The sequence below is a fragment of the Camelina sativa genome, chromosome 12, assembly GCF_030686135.1.
Source record: "Camelina sativa cultivar CO46 ecotype springtype chromosome 12, ASM3068613v1".
NCBI lineage: Eukaryota > Viridiplantae > Streptophyta > Magnoliopsida > Brassicales > Brassicaceae > Camelina > Camelina sativa.
This window is the reverse complement of record NC_141891.1, coordinates 6,912,038-6,929,338: the sequence shown is the minus strand read 5'-3', so window position 1 is coordinate 6,929,338 and position 17,301 is coordinate 6,912,038. Positions and strand designations below refer to the sequence as shown.

At 37.9% G+C, this 17,301-nt stretch overlaps 4 protein-coding genes across 5 annotated transcripts; 1 reads left to right on the top strand and 3 right to left on the bottom strand.

The window, feature by feature from the left end:
* Positions 1–68: 68 nt before the first annotated feature.
* Positions 69–5,798, top strand: LOC104730693 (aconitate hydratase 2, mitochondrial). The gene is made up of 20 exons (XM_087477957.1): positions 69–747; positions 957–1,061; positions 1,161–1,321; positions 1,414–1,506; positions 1,587–1,772; positions 1,954–2,115; positions 2,230–2,374; positions 2,468–2,610; positions 2,808–2,864; positions 2,952–3,031; positions 3,116–3,191; positions 3,297–3,482; positions 3,564–3,631; positions 3,716–3,834; positions 4,020–4,141; positions 4,281–4,379; positions 4,459–4,938; positions 5,019–5,117; positions 5,195–5,437; positions 5,520–5,798. The coding sequence occupies exons 1-20, from the start codon at positions 444–446 to the stop codon at positions 5,586–5,588; spliced, it is 2,997 nt and encodes a 998-aa protein (XP_087334083.1). The 5' UTR covers positions 69–443; the 3' UTR covers positions 5,589–5,798.
* On the bottom strand, positions 5,713–8,185 carry LOC104730694 (uncharacterized). The gene is made up of 6 exons (XM_010449888.3): positions 7,965–8,185; positions 7,728–7,861; positions 7,457–7,626; positions 6,936–7,013; positions 6,592–6,736; positions 5,713–6,389 (listed from the first exon to the last, which is right to left on the bottom strand). The coding sequence occupies exons 1-6, from the start codon at positions 8,062–8,064 to the stop codon at positions 5,985–5,987; spliced, it is 1,032 nt and encodes a 343-aa protein (XP_010448190.2). The 5' UTR covers positions 8,065–8,185; the 3' UTR covers positions 5,713–5,984.
* A 272-nt stretch (positions 8,186–8,457) lies between these two features.
* LOC104730692 (uncharacterized) lies at positions 8,458–12,143 on the bottom strand. Of its 2 annotated transcripts, none has more exons than XM_010449885.2 (11): positions 11,748–12,143; positions 11,367–11,488; positions 11,116–11,261; positions 10,816–10,864; positions 10,706–10,733; positions 10,354–10,568; positions 9,934–10,194; positions 9,536–9,634; positions 9,361–9,417; positions 9,027–9,114; positions 8,458–8,908 (listed from the first exon to the last, which is right to left on the bottom strand). In XM_010449885.2, the coding sequence occupies exons 1-11, from the start codon at positions 11,926–11,928 to the stop codon at positions 8,736–8,738; spliced, it is 1,419 nt and encodes a 472-aa protein (XP_010448187.1). In that variant the 5' UTR covers positions 11,929–12,143; the 3' UTR covers positions 8,458–8,735. The 2 variants fall into 2 exon arrangements, with proteins under 2 accessions (XP_010448187.1, XP_087335920.1); XM_087479794.1 differs by having other exon boundaries at positions 11,367–11,498; positions 11,748–12,071.
* Positions 12,144–12,663: 520 nt separating this feature from the next.
* Positions 12,664–13,810, bottom strand: LOC104730690 (uncharacterized). The gene is made up of 3 exons (XM_087476778.1): positions 13,447–13,810; positions 13,178–13,385; positions 12,664–13,101 (listed from the first exon to the last, which is right to left on the bottom strand). Exons 1-3 carry the CDS (start codon positions 13,808–13,810, stop codon positions 12,810–12,812), a joined length of 864 nt encoding a protein of 287 aa, XP_087332904.1. The 3' UTR covers positions 12,664–12,809.
* Positions 13,811–17,301: the final 3,491 nt, after the last annotated feature.

The window sequence follows — 17,301 nt, the reverse complement described above, 5'->3', positions numbered from 1 at the left end:
CCAATTATTCGAATGTTCTCACGTTGGTCTAGTACCTTTAAGTATATAAAAAGATGTTTTCATAATTTGCAAGCTATATTATTAATCTTTTCTAAAATAATTGAAAGAATAAGCCATTATAAAATGGTCAACATTCCAAAGAGAATCACAGGCCGTCCATTTGCGCGTCTAGAATTGATCCAACGATTAAAAAGAGACACACCTGGCCCTTGGCATTGTATATTAGTGAGTGTGTGTCCTTGGAGAAGGTTCTCTGTTAACTCTTTCTTAATCGGCTGGCTCAAGCTTGACGAATAAGATCATCTCTCTCTCTCTCTCTCTCTCTCTCTCTCTCTCTCTCTCTCTCTCTCATCTTCGTCCCTTCCACGATCTTCTTCGTTTCATTTTGATCCTTTCTTCGGAGATATTTCCCAAATCTCTTCTAACTGTTTTGATTTGCCGCCATGTATCGACGCGCCACTTCCGGCGTGCGTTCTGCCTCGCTGTCGAGGCTTTCTTCATCCCTCACGAAGATCGCTTCTACCGAAACAGCTTCGGTTTCTTCTCCATCCGCCATGTCCGTTCTCAATTCGACGACGACGAACCGATCTAAGAGCTTCTCCTCGGCTCTCCGCTCGTTTCGCGTTTGCTCTGCTTCAACGCGGTGGAGTCATGGTGGGAGCTGGCGATCTCCTGCTAGCCTTCGTGCTCAATCTCGTAACTCCGCTCCGGTGATGGAGAAATTTGAGCGGAAATACGCAACCATGGGTACGTATGTTCTGTTTTGCTTTCTTTTATTTCTGTGTGAATGATTTGCTCTTAACTTGTATTACAAGAATCCTTCTTAGATCTATTTCGTTTTAGACTGGATCAGTTGAAACACGAGTATCACCTATTAGATGAACATTTTGATTAGCTTTTGCAGTTTGTTATGATTATGTAAATTCTAATAGTTTTGGTATGGAATAAAAACGCAGCTTCTGAGCATGCCTACAAGGATATTTTGACAAGTCTACCTAAACCTGGTGGTGGAGAGTATGGACAGTACTACTCGTTACCAGCTTTAAACGATCCAAGAGTTGGTATGGTTCCTCGATCGAGTCTTTCCTAAATCTGTTTTGTTGTAATGGGATTTTTCTGGTGAAGTTGACACCTTTTTTTCTTCGTGATAATGTATGTAGATAAGCTGCCATACTCTGTAAGGATACTATTGGAATCAGCAATTCGTAATTGTGATAACTATCAAGTTACAAAGGATGACGTTGAGAAAATCCTTGACTGGGAGAATACATCTACTAAGCAGGTTGAGATCTCCTTCAAGCCAGCCCGTGTTATTTTACAGGTTTGTAGCATATTGTTTCTTTACTTCTATCACTAGAACCTCTCTCCAGTCCACGGTATAGATTAATGCTAACTTATATTTTTCTTGTTCAGGACTTCACTGGTGTACCAGCTTTAGTTGATCTTGCTTCTATGAGGGATGCAGTGAAGAGTCTTGGTAGTGATCCTAACAAGATTAACCCCTTGGTTAGTTAACTCTTCTTTATATTTTTTGCGTTGTAATATGTTTGATCTAGTGGTTCTCATATTTCCCAGTACATGTCTAGGTTCCTGTTGATCTTGTCATTGATCACTCAGTCCAAGTTGACTTTGCAAGATCAGAAGATGCCGCATTGAAAAATGAGGAGCTTGAATTCAAGAGGAACAAAGAAAGATTTGCGTTCCTTAAGTGGGGTTCAACGGCCTTCCAAAACATGCTTGTCGTTCCTCCTGGGTCTGGGATTGTCCATCAGGTACTAGATAACATTTTACATGTGATGCCAGTAAATTCTGGTTGCCTTGTTGGAATTTTCAACAGTTTAGTAGCCTGTATAATCTGTTTGGGTAGACTACTTGATTTTCAAGGGGTGAATGAATCTCATAATGCTGTCTAATGGTTCTGTTCTGATATATTGTTATTATTTGACACCACAGGTCAACTTGGAATACCTTGGACGTGTTGTTTTCAACTCCAACGGATTTCTCTACCCTGATAGCGTTGTTGGAACTGACTCCCATACAACCATGATTGATGGATTAGGAGTCGCTGGATGGGGTGTTGGAGGAATTGAGGCAGAGGCAGCAATGCTTGGTCAGGTGAGTTCATTTCCTCTGCACACCTTCACTGTTTAATTTGGGATTATGTGTCTTGTGTATATATAAGTGTCAGGTTTGCTTTGTCGCTCATATGGTACTTCAAAATTTTGTCAGCCCATGAGCATGGTATTACCTGGCGTGGTCGGATTCAAGTTGGATGGAAAGTTGAAGGAAGGGGTTACTGCTACTGATTTAGTTCTCACTGTGACGCAAATATTGAGGAAGCATGGTGTTGTTGGCAAGTTTGTCGAATTTTATGGTGAGAACCATGGCTGTGTGACTTTGAATTTCTGATGGAGAATCTTTTGTGTGGTCAGTATACATGCTTTAACGTTTTTATTTTGATATGAAGGTGAGGGGATGAGTGAACTTTCACTTGCTGACAGAGCCACAATTGCAAATATGTCTCCTGAGTATGGAGCAACTATGGGTTTCTTCCCAGTGGATCATGTTACCCTGGAGTACCTGAAGTTGACAGGAAGAAGCGATGAAACTGTGAATTCTCTCTCTCTCTCTCAAAACATTTTAACAAGCTATCTGTAGACTTAGGTTGTTTTGTTCTTCAGTAATCAGTATGCATTATCACGTGGCTTAGTTTTTCTATATCTTTCCTTATCAGTTTAACAAGCTATGTATCCTGTTTCCTCTGTTTTTTTTTGTGACTCACATGATCACCAACTTGGTTTGTTTAGGTGTCAATGATAGAATCATATTTGCGAGCAAACAATATGTTTGTTGACTACAATGAGGTATGGACATCCTTAATCAGTTTACTGTATTTTATTTATTTTGACAAGAAACTCAACTCCAATTAAATATTTGTGGACATTCTGCAGCCCCAGCAAGAAAGAGCATACACATCTTATCTGCAGTTGGATTTGGGACATGTTGAACCATGTATTTCTGGGCCTAAAAGGTATGCTTTCACTTCGTTTTGATATTTTGAACGTTCTGACGCATCCTTCCTAAGGTTTTCATTACTATATTTTATGTTCAACAGGCCTCATGACCGTGTGCCTCTGAAAGATATGAAGGCTGACTGGCAAGCATGCCTTGACAATCCTGTTGGATTTAAGGTGAGATGCAATTATGTGGTTACAACAAAAATCAGTAAACAATCAATGACATTGATTTCTTTTATTTTTTGGGATAACTTGTAAAACTTTGCTTCTTGTTTCAAGGGTTTTGCAGTGCCAAAAGAAAAACAAGAAGAAGTTGTGAAGTTCTCGTACAAAGGACAACCTGCTGAGATTAAGCATGGTAGTGTTGTTATTGCGGCGATTACGAGTTGTACAAACACATCAAACCCAAGTGTCATGATCGGGGCTGCACTCGTTGCAAAGAAAGCTTTGGAACTTGGCGTGGAGGTGAGTTTCTACCTTTTCTCTTTGCCCTGAGATCACTGAGTTATGAATCCTGTTTTGACTGAAGTTGACGTCACAATTCAGGTTAAACCATGGGTTAAGACAAGTCTTGCTCCGGGGTCTAGAGTTGTCGAGAAATATTTGGATCGAAGGTGTGTTGGAGTCAACGGTATTTTTCATTTGGATAACCTATTTGATCACGGGATATCCATACTTAACGTTTGCCTTCTCTGCAGTGGTCTCCGAGAGTACTTGAACAAGCAAGGATTCCAAATTGTTGGCTACGGCTGCACAACATGCATTGGGAATTCTGGCGACCTTGAGCCAGAAGTTGCATCTGCTATAGAAGGAACTGGTAACAACATTTTCATCATGTTTTGTTTTTTTTTTTTCTCTTAGCAACTCCTTGAGCCTTTTTCATTTTCATTTCCCCTAGAGTCCTCGTCAATTATGTTTCTTTACCGAGAAATTAGTGCCCTTATATCATCAAATTGAAGCTCACTTTTTTGGTTGGTCCATTGTGCTTCCTCTGTGTCACAGATATCATCCCAGCTGCTGTGTTGTCTGGAAACCGAAACTTTGAAGGCCGTGTTCATCCACAAACAAGAGCTAACTATCTTGCGTCACCACCATTAGTTGTTGCTTATGCCCTTGCTGGAACGGTTTGTACTTTTCAACTTTCAGTTTGAAATTGAGATGTTTATTTGTCTGCTTTGGATATCCTTAACTGGTTTGGCGTCATAGTACATCATCAACAAGATTGCGTAGTAGCTCGCTTAATAGTCTCATCAATCTGTACAGGTCGACATTGATTTTGAGAAAGAGCCTATAGGAACCGGAAAAGATGGCAAAAGTGTGTACCTGAGGGACGTATGGCCAAGCAATGAAGAAATTGCTCAGGTACATAGGTGACGTGCTTAGAGGATAAGTTATTCACCTTTTAAGGTTCCTTGTTAACATTCGTGATACTCTTCAATAGGTTGTTCAATATAGCGTACTACCAAGCATGTTCAAGAGCTCTTATGAAACGATAACAAAGGGAAACCCCTTGTGGAATGAACTCTCTGCACCGAGTTCTACGTTATATTCTTGGGATCCAAACTCCACGTATATTCATGAACCTCCGTATTTCAAGAATATGACCGCAAATCCACCTGGTCCTCGTGAAGTGAAGGATGCCTACTGCTTGTTGAACTTTGGTGACAGCGTAACAACAGACCACATCTCTCCAGCAGGAAACATTCAAAAGACTAGTCCTGCTGCCAAGTTTCTAATTGACCGTGGTGTGATTCCTGAAAACTTCAACTCATATGGAAGTCGACGGGGAAACGACGAGGTTATGGCTCGTGGGACATTTGCCAATATCCGTATTGTTAACAAGCTCTTGAAAGGAGAAGTTGGCCCCAAGACTGTTCACATTCCGACTGGAGAGAAGCTTAGCGTTTTTGATGCAGCAAGTGTAAGTAGAATCGTCATACAGCTTCAACATATATATAGATCCTTCTTTACGTCCCTAACTCAATTCACATATATTTTCAGAAATACAAGACCGCTGGACAGGATACGATCATCCTGGCTGGTGCTGAGTATGGAAGTGGTAGCTCTCGGGATTGGGCTGCTAAGGGTCCCTTGCTTTTGGTAAGTTTTACATTATTTACAACGGATTGTCAGATTTTGGTTATGTCTTGTGATCGTAACAGTTAAGCACAAATTAGGGAGTGAAAGCTGTAATTGCCAAGAGCTTTGAGAGAATCCACCGCAGCAACCTGGCTGGTATGGGGATCATTCCTCTGTGTTTCAAGGCAGGGGAGGACGCGGAAACCCTTGGACTCACTGGTCATGAACGCTACACAGTCCACCTTCCTACAAAAGTCAGTGACATTAGACCCGGTCAAGACGTCACTGTAACCACTGACAGTGGCAAATCCTTTGTTTGCACTCTGCGCTTTGATACAGAGGTAAACTGGTTACATAGCAAACAAATTCTGGAAAATCAAAATTTCAATTTATCTGAGACTTGTTTTGTGGGAACGTTCACAGGTGGAATTGGCATACTATGATCACGGCGGTATTCTACCATACGTCATCCGGAGTTTGAGCACCAACTGATCTCAATTCTCAAGTGTTTCTCTCCTTTTACTTTCTTCTTCTGTTAAGATCCAAATAAAGCAAGTTTTGTGAGCATTCCTTTTCTTTCAGATTACACTGAACTTTTTTCCGGCAAGAGTTGCTATAAGAAAATGCAAAAATGCACACTTCATTCTATAAACAGTGTAATATATTTGACTGTAGCTTCAATTGAAAGATCAGATTACAAGATTGAACAGTTACAAACACTTTTCTGTAATCAGCCACCGCGCTTTACTATTCCTCTTACTCCCAAAAACCGCAGTGAACTGATTCAACACGACCACCGTAGAGAAGGGACATATGCATTCTTAGAAACTCCACTCATCTTCTTCCTATAATTTCTTTGACATATATTGATGAAGAGAATCCATATTGCTAACTCTTGTGCAAAGATCTGGTGGCCTTTGATGCCAAAACAATTGCTTTGGCTTTGTCGCTTGACATCATCCAATCTCTCTCAGCACGACGTTGATGTTGCCTTGCATTCTTCGCACGTTTTGGGGCCAATCTTGCATCTCTCTCTGCATACGCTAGTCTGAACTTCTCTGCTATTGGCAGTTCATTGGACAACGGGAAATATGTGGGCTTCTGCACAACTCCAGTAACAACCCAAGTCTTAGGATCAATATCTTTGACAAATGGTTCGTCCAGTGCAATATCTGCTAGTGCTTCTTGAGGAACCTTGTTTGCTCTGTATGCGACAAGTGATGGCTTGGGATTTACCACTATCCTTGGACACTCCGAGGATAGCATCTCCAATGAATCCTTATCAATTTGTGGCTGCAGAAAAAGCAAATTATTATGAACCTTGTGCACCAAAAATAAACGAAAACAGAGTGGTAATAGACACCGATGGAGAAAGAGTTGACCACTAATAGATAGTAGATGATTCTTCTAATTAACTTATGGTTTCCCTTATCCAAACCAAGGAAAAATTTGCCAACTCAAAAAAGGGAGCATCAATCGGGTAGACAATACATACCCAAACAAGCCAACGCACTAATTGACCACCATGACCAATCTCTGAAGTGTCTAGTTCTTCCCAGGTTTCTCCTTCAAGATTACTCAAGTTTGGCTTAAAGATATCTAAAGATCTGCGTGCGGTGGACTCACTGCTTGGACATCCTCTGCAATATTAAATTTTGTCTCATTGTTTTATAGAGTTTGTTAGCCTACTCAAAGCCACAAACCATGGGTTCACTTCTATCTCAGACTCTCAGTTTTACCCAGAAAGTCACTTAATTCATGATTAATTAGACAAGCCACACCAACGACAACACATGAAAGGCCAGCTTAGTGCACTTGGCTGGAGCAAAAAAAGTTTACCCGCATCTAAGAGTCTCCAATGACCGGCAGTGTTGTACAAGCTCTGAGACGCCCAAAGATGTGATTTTGTTGCACCGGCTGCATAACAAAACCATAAAACTATATAATACTGGAGGGAAAACAAACACAACAAATTAAACATACAGAAGCTCCTAACTAAAGAACCAGTAAGACCAGAACTACAAAGCATTAAGCATATCACAATTCCAGCCTGCAAATATCCAAAGAAACCCAACACAATCAGACATCGGTGTTGGTAGATTACGTTTTCCCCATCTCAAAAGAAAAATACTGTACACTGATCACTGCTCAATCAGCCTGCAAATATTGTTGCACCGGGTGCTTTATTATTAATTTATTATCAGAGCTTAACAAAAAAAAACATAGAGAAAGCATCATACAACCCAACTAAGTCAGTACTACCAATCAAATTCACACATACCATGAGGTACAAGCACAGAGATCAGGAATCAACACTCAATAGGTCAAATAAACTCCTAGTAAGCAACTATAATACCTACCTAATGTCTACAGCTCGGAGAGATTTGCACATTTCCGCCACTTTAGCTAGGCCAGAATTCGTAACATCTGAACCACTAACGTCTAAAATCTCCCAGGAACTGTCAGCCAAAGAAACAATCACATCGTCATCCAGTAGCTTTCTTCTTCTAGCAATTGCTGCAATCGACATCTGTTTCACATGAGAACATGGCTTGGATTAGCAAAGTGCATAGTATATACTTAACCGAGTAAACAGCTTGAAACGATAAAACATTGAAACTCAAATATAACCTTGATGTCTGCTGGAAATATAACAGCGATATCAGCTAAACAAGGGATCATCTCATCTAAATGCTTCCCAATAACCCCAAGACATAAGCTCACAAGAGACGGAGGTTTTGATTTCAACGGAGACATTCCTGTGACTGAAGCAAACCAGTAGAAACATGTGAGAATTCCAAATCCTAACTCTCACAAATAGCGATGCTTACCCCCAAATTTAATCCAGCTCGAGAAAAGAAGGCTTACGCAGAGAAGATAGATAAGCTGAAACAGGAATCTTATTCTTCGGTTCACGATTCGGATTCAAATCGAGATTCTTGAGAGATTTCGGAAGCTTTTCTTCCATCAAAACTCACCGCGAGGTTTCTGATCGCCGGAGATTAGAATCGACGAGTAGTTGTGGCCGGCGGATTTTGGTCAGCTCAAACCGATAGTTAAAAAAAAACAAAATTAAAGAAACCTTTCGTGGGCCTGTAATTTTTTGCGGTTATGGACCTATAGTCTTCATAATTGGCCCACAATCTTTTGTAATATTTACCAACTCAGTCAGTCGCACAACAAAAGACAATTTCAATTTGTTATAAGTTACATTGGTTGGTCTCGCTCTGCTTCAATCAAGTGTAATATTCCAACATCTATGTGATCATTGGAGCCTTGTTATTGAGATCATTACCAATATGTGATCGACAATATACTCTTTCCCCCCAAAGAATCATTATGTTTACACATGTTACCAATATGTGATCTACAATATACTCTTTCCCCCCAAAGAATCATTATGTTTACACATGTTACAACAGTTTATACCCAATTCAACTAGACAATCCAATGAAGAATTACAAATTTCATAGCAAAAAAAACGAGCAAAACACCCAAAACCAATACAGTAGAATAGCCATAACCGAACAAAATACCCAAAACCGTAAGGAAGAAAAAAAAAACCTATGAGCCAAACCAGGACATTAGGTTGGAGAGGCAAAGAATAAAGGTATAAAACCAGAAACAATAAGACATTGTTTATGGAAATTTAGTGTAGAAACCGTTAGGAACAGCAACTGTCATTGGCTGATTCATGGGAAAAGAAGGCTGCATAACTGGAAATTGGGCAGGAACGCCATATGTTTGCAGTCCACCGGCCGTGAACGGTTGGGAAACGCATAGCTGCTGCGGCTGGCCAGCTGCATATACACCTGCATCAACAAAATGGACCATTCTGGTTACGGCCATCCCTTTGATTTGGTCCAAAAAAAGGGAAAACATGGTTGGTTCTTAGGATATTTATTTAGTTACAGACTCTAAGTATTTTACCTTGAGGCTTCAGGTATTGGACATGTTGAGTGGTTGGTAGAGGACGGGGGAGCATAGGTGAAAGAGGCAGTGTTCCTTGAAGCAGATCCTGAAAAATAAGAATAACGATTACTAGAAATGACTATGAGGATATGAATAAGAGGAGATTTTCGAGCAAACTCAAACTAATGACTGCGTAATAGTATTTCTTCTTTCACTCAGATATACTAGACATACAGTTATCTAACATGCAAGTCATAGATTGATTAACCTAACATCATTAAAGGTTCACCAAATTGCTTATATTTCAAAATAGAAAAGATTAATCAAGAAACTAGATGCATCAAGTTCTAACCTGAGAAACTGGTTGGATATATACAAGCTGCCCCTGCCCCGATCTTGCAACCATCACCTGGAGTAAATAAGAAAAGTCTTTAGAAACAAATACACCAATAAAGCTCAATACAGAGCCATTCTTTTTATAAACGCGCCTTCAACAAAAGTGAGTTTTGGGAACCTCCATGTACAACCTGAGGATTTAGATTTACAAGCATTGGTGCAGCTTGAACAGACTGGTACTGAGAGTTTAATCTCTGCGGCTGTGCCCTGTTCACAGTAGGCCCAATCATCTGCAGAAAAATGGGTTGCAAGTGGAAGTATGATTCATCGATGGCAAGATAAAAGAGTTGGTGGTCGAAAATAAAAAGGACGCATTTTAATAGTTCAAACTAAGTCATATCAATTCAAAATGATCGGTAATCTGATGGCCAAAACTAACATTTATGGTTGTTAACCATGCAGGCGCTTAGTGGTGAGAGAAATAGTCTATTCTCAGACTCTCAAGTCACTAGTTTATAAAAGTTCTTTGACATAATGTGCCCGAAGAGAGTAAGTTAGGCAGGGACAGAATTGAAAAGATAATACTTACGTGTTGAGGAAATTGAATACCACCGACAGCATGTCCAGCAGTCGAATTACCATATGGTACAAACTTGGAAGGTGGAGGTGCTTGCGGCATATAAGGGTTGTTTCCAATTTCTGGGTAAATAGCTTCAGGAACCGGTAGCATCTGACTGTTGCTTGGTATATAAGCAATATTTCCAACATCAGGCATTCCAACAGGAGATGGTGGAAGACGTTTTGTATAAGATGGAGAAAAAATCTTTGCATCTGGATTCAACTTGAACTCCTGCATGTGGTATAAGTTTCAGAAATAAAAATTTGGTAACTGAGTAACAGATCAAATAAAATGAACCTTTAAAATTACTTGGCAACAAAACATCGGCTCCAGTGAACATGCTAGTCTGAATGTGAGAGAACAAATGGATAACAAATCTTTAAGAATCACCTTAGCCTTCTTGACGGCCTGGATAGGTACTGATGCAGTTGAAGATGCCTCTAAACCCTGACACAACTCTGAGGCGTCATCAACAGTTGTACTTTGTAATGATGAATTGTCAGTTGAAGAGGGCCTTTCAGCAGTATCGTGAAAACCATTGCTAAAAGGTTCCGGCATCAACTTATCTTCTTCTACGGGTTTAACTCGTTCGCACATACTATCCACTGGATGTTTGTTATTTCACATGAAAGAAAGTCGAGGATAAGCATGTTAGAAACATTCACTGTCAAAAAGAAGCAGAAACAAGTATAAACCATAGCTATAACAAAGATAAAAACAATTCCGGGGAAATTGAACTCACAGCTAGAACTTGAGCTTTGCATATCCATCTGCAATAAGAATCTAAACAAGTAAGCAGTTGCTAAGTAAAAAGCGAATCAAATAAATGAACTATCTTTCTACAAAACTAACAGTATCTTCTTGGTGGCAGTAAATACGCTTCTCAAGATCCACAGCCCGCCTGTCAACAGCATCATACAAAAAATCAGAGAAAAAGAAAAGAAAATGATCTCGGTAAAGTTTAAAAAATAAGTGATTTAGTGCGAGCATTGATATGTTTGATGCAGATGCTAAACTAGATTTTGCTATGATTGACATTGAACATAAAAAGTGCAGCAAGAAGACTCATAGAATGATGAACCATCCATAACACAATCACCATTAGTTTAGTTTCTGTTTGAAGATGAAGTTAAAGCAAAGCACACAGTTTACCTCAGACGATCATAGTCATTTCCTTTATCCCAGAATTCTGTGGAGTTGTTTATGGCACATGGCTGAGAAGGTAAAGTATCTGTGGCTGATCTGACATTTACAGCCTCATTATTGCCAGTTGTAACATTTGATGGAAGCGAGACTCCCTATGAGACAGATCCATAAGCTCTTTGTCATATAGATTGGTCAAAAAAAAATGCAGCTCTTAAGAAAAGTAAAGTAAATGAAGGACGAGAGAGAAGAGAACACACTTGTGCAATGATTTGAACAATATTGGAAGATAGAATAACAAGTGTCTCGACCACACTCCCACTTGCTACATTCGCTTTACTTGTTCCCTTCTTAATCATTCTTGCATTATTCAAAACAACGCCTACACAGAACTAAAACCATATACATCACATCACACCAAAAAATGCACAGATCCATTGTTATTCACACACCACACTAGCAACAACTAGGTGATTAATATTGGACAAACGAATTAACAGAGTCATGGATTCGACCATCAGAAGATCCCATTCACAGATCTCTACTACGACATCATAATAAAACAGGTGACAACAACAAATTACGATAAAAGAAGCTCTCGATTCCAAAATTATTTAACAGATTGAAATCGAAAACGTTACCAAAGCCGTTGTCGAGGGAAGCAGTGTAGAAAATCCCAGAAAAGACGGAACCATCCTTGACGTGAACGTGAACTTGCAATCCGATTATGCACATAGTTGCTTCTATTAACACCGATTCCTTCAGTGATGACGATAACGATTTGTTCTTGTCGCCGTCTTCCACTTTCCTTGCGTATCCCATTTCTTTTTTTTTTTTGTTTTACCTTCCCAATGTTTGATTTGTTGATTTTCTCTGAATTTTTTTTTTTTTTTTGGGGTCAAATTCTCTAGAAGTTTCTATATCATCGTCCTAGGAGAAGAAAAAACAATACATTGGTGAAGAATGGGGAAAGAACAGATCTAGAATTCTAGAAAAATATACGAGGGAACTGTAAAAGCGCGACTCTGTTTTTTATTATTATTTTTCGCTCTTTTTTTTCTTCTTCTCATGGGCCTTAATGGGCCCTTATTTGGTACAATAGGCCCACGTAGATTTCTACCTTATTTTACCAATTAAATAACAAAAAAAATTTCAAAATACGTGGAATCGAACTCTAAAACTCTAAGACCATCCACAATGGTGTGGGACTTTTTTTGGTCTCCCACATTTAATACTAATATTTTGAGGGTTTCTTATTTTTAGTAGGAGCATTGGTGTGTATTTGGTAATGATAATGGTTTGAAGATGATCCCATTTCAAGAGAAAGGAAAAGAAATGAAGAAATGACTTTGTATTAAAGAGAGAAGAAGAGAATGGAAGTTAAAGGAAGAGAGCGAGAGTATTTTGTTGCTTTGATCTTATTTGATGAAATGAGTTGCTACTTTGGTTATGAAGAAAGGAAGATAAAGAAATGACTTGTGTTGTTGGTTTGGTCGTGTTTGGTGTGAGTTATCATATATATAGTGGAGTTCCAGTTTGTAACCCGTGAGAGACCAAAACAAAAGAACATACATGATTACACCAACAACAAGTACCCGTGACAGAGACCAACACGTCCGTAGTCAAAATACATGTAATACCCGTGAGAGACCAAAACAAAACAACATACATGATAAGAAAACAACAAGTACCCGTGTAAATCATTACACCAACATGAACAAAATACATGTGAAAATGATGATTACACCTACAACCAGCAAATCAGTAAATTTTCTTAACTTATTTTCCTTACATATCTCATTAACTACATTCTCCAACCTTACCAGTTTCTGTTCAGTTGCGTTACTCTCATCATTGAACAAGGTTAAGTAATCTACCTTCTCAGCCATCACTTCATATCGTCTATCACTGTCCCTCAACTCCTCCATTACAGCCACATCCCACCACTTGTGAATATGCATCTCACCATCATCGACATTTGGACATGTGAAGAACCTGCAATAAATAAGGAGTTAGTACGTATACGAAACTTACACTTATACTTTATTTAAACTTATACTTCATCACATACCTTCTGTTGTAGCAGTTGGTTAAAAAAGGCTTCGCACCACAATAACATTCCTTCGGGAATCCATGCTCCACCTCCGGTTGAGGTGGGTATTGCCTCGACTCTGCTTCATCCATACGAATCAATGCATCTAGCTCTCTATCCGCAGTGTCCTCTGAGTACTTATCAGCCAGATCAGATGAAGAAGGCTGGGAATAGCTATAGTCGTGTCCTCTGAGTATTTATCTTGTGCCAACGCTGCTTGCAATGTGTCACCAGCATCTGTTCCCCACCGTTTCTAGCGTGAGGAGTGTCACAATAGTATTTTTGAATCCTGCTCCAGAAGCTTCCTCCCTTTTGTTGATTTGCAACGATGGGATCTTTTGAAGTGTTGAGCCATGCGGAGATCAAGACTTCATCATCAGCAGGTGTCCATGTCTTTCTCTCCTTGCGCTCTTTTGGTGTTTCTTGCGAGCTGTGAGGAGAAGGTTGGGAGCTGTGAGGAGAAGGTTGGGAGCTGTGAGGAGAAGGTTGTGAGCTCTGTCCAGAAGGTGGATAACTTTCCCAATGAAAGTTATCATTTAAACCACCTTCTTCTTGACTGTTAAGCAAGTTGAAGTAAGAAGAAGACTGAAAGAAGGGATTATTAGAATCCATAGGAAGAAACGGATAAGGAAGAGAAGGAATGCGAGGAGAAGAGAAGATAAGAGCAGAGAAGAGAAGCGGGTATAGAAGATGATCAATGCGAAGAGAAGAGAAGAGAAAAGCAGAGATTAGAAGCGGGTATAGAAGAGAAGGAATGCGAAGATAAGAGATGCGAGTATAGAAGAGAAGTGAATATCATTTACAAGTGAGAAAGGGAAGATAAATGAAAGAGATTTATGGTTTAAAACCTTACTTGCAATAACTATCAAAACTTAAAGACCAAACAACAAATGTCTAATCACAATTTATGACAAGTACACATTACAACTACCAAATTAAACAAGAAACTATGAACAAACAACACTAAAATTAAATACAACCAACTACACAACAATGCTACCAATTTATTACAAGTAAACATTACAACTACCAAATGAGAAACCTAAAAAAAAACACAACCATACGAATCAATGCGAGACATCATACGAATGACATTGTTAAAAAAATTTATCCAAAAATCATACGAATGACAATGACTATCTTAATCAACCAAAAGTTGTATCAAAATCAATGTCAAAAACATTTTACCAACCATACCAATGACACAACAATCACCAAATTGAAAACCTTGATAAAAAAAAATTTAACCTATCTCAATGTTAAAAAAATAGACCGAGACACAAAGATGATGATCCTTTAACATTTAAGAAAAAAAAACCAAAGTTTAACGATACTCAATGTTTTAAAAAAATTTTGACCAAGACACAAACATGTTTATAAGATCAACAACTACAGCAAAGGACAAACGACACAGACACAACTCGATCTTCACACAGAGACATAACGATCCATCGAACAAATGAAAAAAACAAAAAAAACACCAAAGAAACATAACCTAAATCATTTACCCTAATTCAATATCCCTAAATCAATAACCCTAATTCAATAACCCCAATTAATTAACCCTAATTGAATAACCCTAATTCAATTACCCTAATTCGCAAACCCTAATTATCTAACCCTAATTCGATAATCCCAAATCCCTAACCCTAATTCGATAATCGGCGCCAATCAAGGTTAAATCTCATGTAGTGGGAAGAAGACTAACCTTATTTAGACGGATATCATCGGGAGAGAAGCTCGAACCGCCGGACAAGCTTCGGGTGACAGGGACAGATCGCTTCGGGAGAGAAGATCGAACCGCTGGACGTCTTAGGTATTGAAGATCGGACCGGCTTCGGATGCGACAGAAGATCGGCTTCGTTAATCTGGCAAGATTTTCCGGTGAAAAGAACAGAACGTCGTGGAGGATCGAATCGCCTTCGTGGTCGCCGTCAAGAGGGAGAAGAAAGAACTCGGGATGATTTTGTCTCCCGAATACATTTTTTTTAGACCTAGCTTATTCGAGAACAAATCACACGGCTACACGTGGCGAAGAGGACGGTAAAAAAACGTCCCCAAATAAGAACCGTTTTTCAGATATTGGGCTTTTTTCATTTAAATTTAAATCCAATAAATATTGGGGACGGGCCAAATCCACGCCATTGTGGATGGTCTAAGTATAGTAGACTCTCAACCATTGCGCCACAATGATTTTCAATATTAAGGCATACATAACATATATATATATAATTAATTAATATCAAAAACTAAAAGAATATTGAAGGTTTAAATACAATAATTGCGATAAATTACAAAATTTATTATTAAATATAAAATACAAAAAATTATTATTAAATAAAAAGGTGATATTTTACGACCACTAAACAAAATACTAAGACAGATTACATTTGACAAATACCAAAATATATGTCATTGTTTCAAATGTTGTAAAAAAAATGTTTAATTTTTATTTCTAGTAATAATTTTTAATTCAATAGCAAATTTTGTTTAATTTTGTTGATAATTATCATTATATTTAATCATGATTTTTAGATTTCATAGTTATTTTATTTTAGTATTTAATCATAATTTTTGTATTTAAATATTTGTTTTAGTTTTATATTTAATAATATTATTTGTATTTTAGCTCATAATTTTGTATTTAATAATATTTATTTTAGCTGTTTATAATAACTATTTACTATTCAAAGAATCAAATCTAATGTTAAGATTTTCTTTTAGTTTTCCCTCTCACTATTAGTATGCGGATGGACATTACATATTACATACTCAATACAATCTCATAGACATCTTTGTTCCAACTACCATCCTGCATGAACAGCCGATGGTGGCATCAAAAATCGTACCATTTTTGTCCCAACATTATTAGGAGGTAATGCCGTCGGCTTGGAACAGATAAGATGCGACTTCTTTAAAAAAAAAGAATTATAGTAAATATAACTTCTTTAGAAAAAAAGAATTAATTCAAAGCTAAAATTAAAATTAATGCAAACAATACTATATTTGGTTTTGGCTTACAATGATTATTCTTTTAAAACCAAATTAGTAAAGCAAAATTAAAAACCAGATTAAACCACCAACATGTTAAAATCTCTATGTGGTTGTGTTATTACATGGAATTGAACTATTTGCACATCAAAAATTATATTTCTTTCAAAATTTGCTGTTTTGGCTAAGGATTTAATGATTTAACTATTATTTAATACTAATAATTTTATTGACCACATTATTTCCAGTATTGTGCATCATATCAGTTAGTGATGTTTGAAAATTAGTCTAGAAACTAAATGTTGACTATAGAGTTCCTTCTATACAAGCATCATTATAAGATTTTTAAGATAACTTATTATCAAATTTTGTTTAAAAATCTTAAGATGTTCTTATCAAATGTTATATTAGTGAACTTTGTTTTCTTATCCAGAGTAAAACAACATTAAATTTAAATAAAGATATATACTTTAAAAAGAAATGAATGAGAGAGAGTGAGAGAGTTGAGAGATGGGACTCAACCATGAAAAGAGGTGGTCAAAGCTAGAGTTTTCGGTTTTTTTCATTTCTTTTTTTATCTCATCACAACTGGAAAACAATTAGATGAAGAAAAAAAAAAAAACCAAAGCTTGATGATGATGGTGATGAGGAGCGGGAGTATAGTTACGCTCTTTGTCACATTTGATGGAAGCGAGACTCCCTATGAGACAGATCCATAAGCTCTTTTGTCACATGGATTGTCAAAAAAAAATGCAGCTCTAAGAATAGTAAAGTAAAATGGTTGATTCGTTTACATATGAATCAATCAATGGCAGAAAAGCTTACTCATCCGTTATATTGCTCCTGTAACCATTTTCTAGTTTTAACAGATATGAGACAACCAGTTTGTTTTTGTAACCAATCTCTTTGAAGTTTGCCAGCTTTGAATGAAAGGTCACGTTACCAGCATTTGCATCAACCATTAACTATCGACTCTTCTTTTTGAAACACTATTGATTCTTCATATTCTGAAAAAGTAAAAGCATCAATTGTGGACTCTCGTTTAATACAGTTACTTGTGCGAAAAGGAATATGTCAAGGCTATCTAATCTCTTTCGTCACCGCAGCTCAGC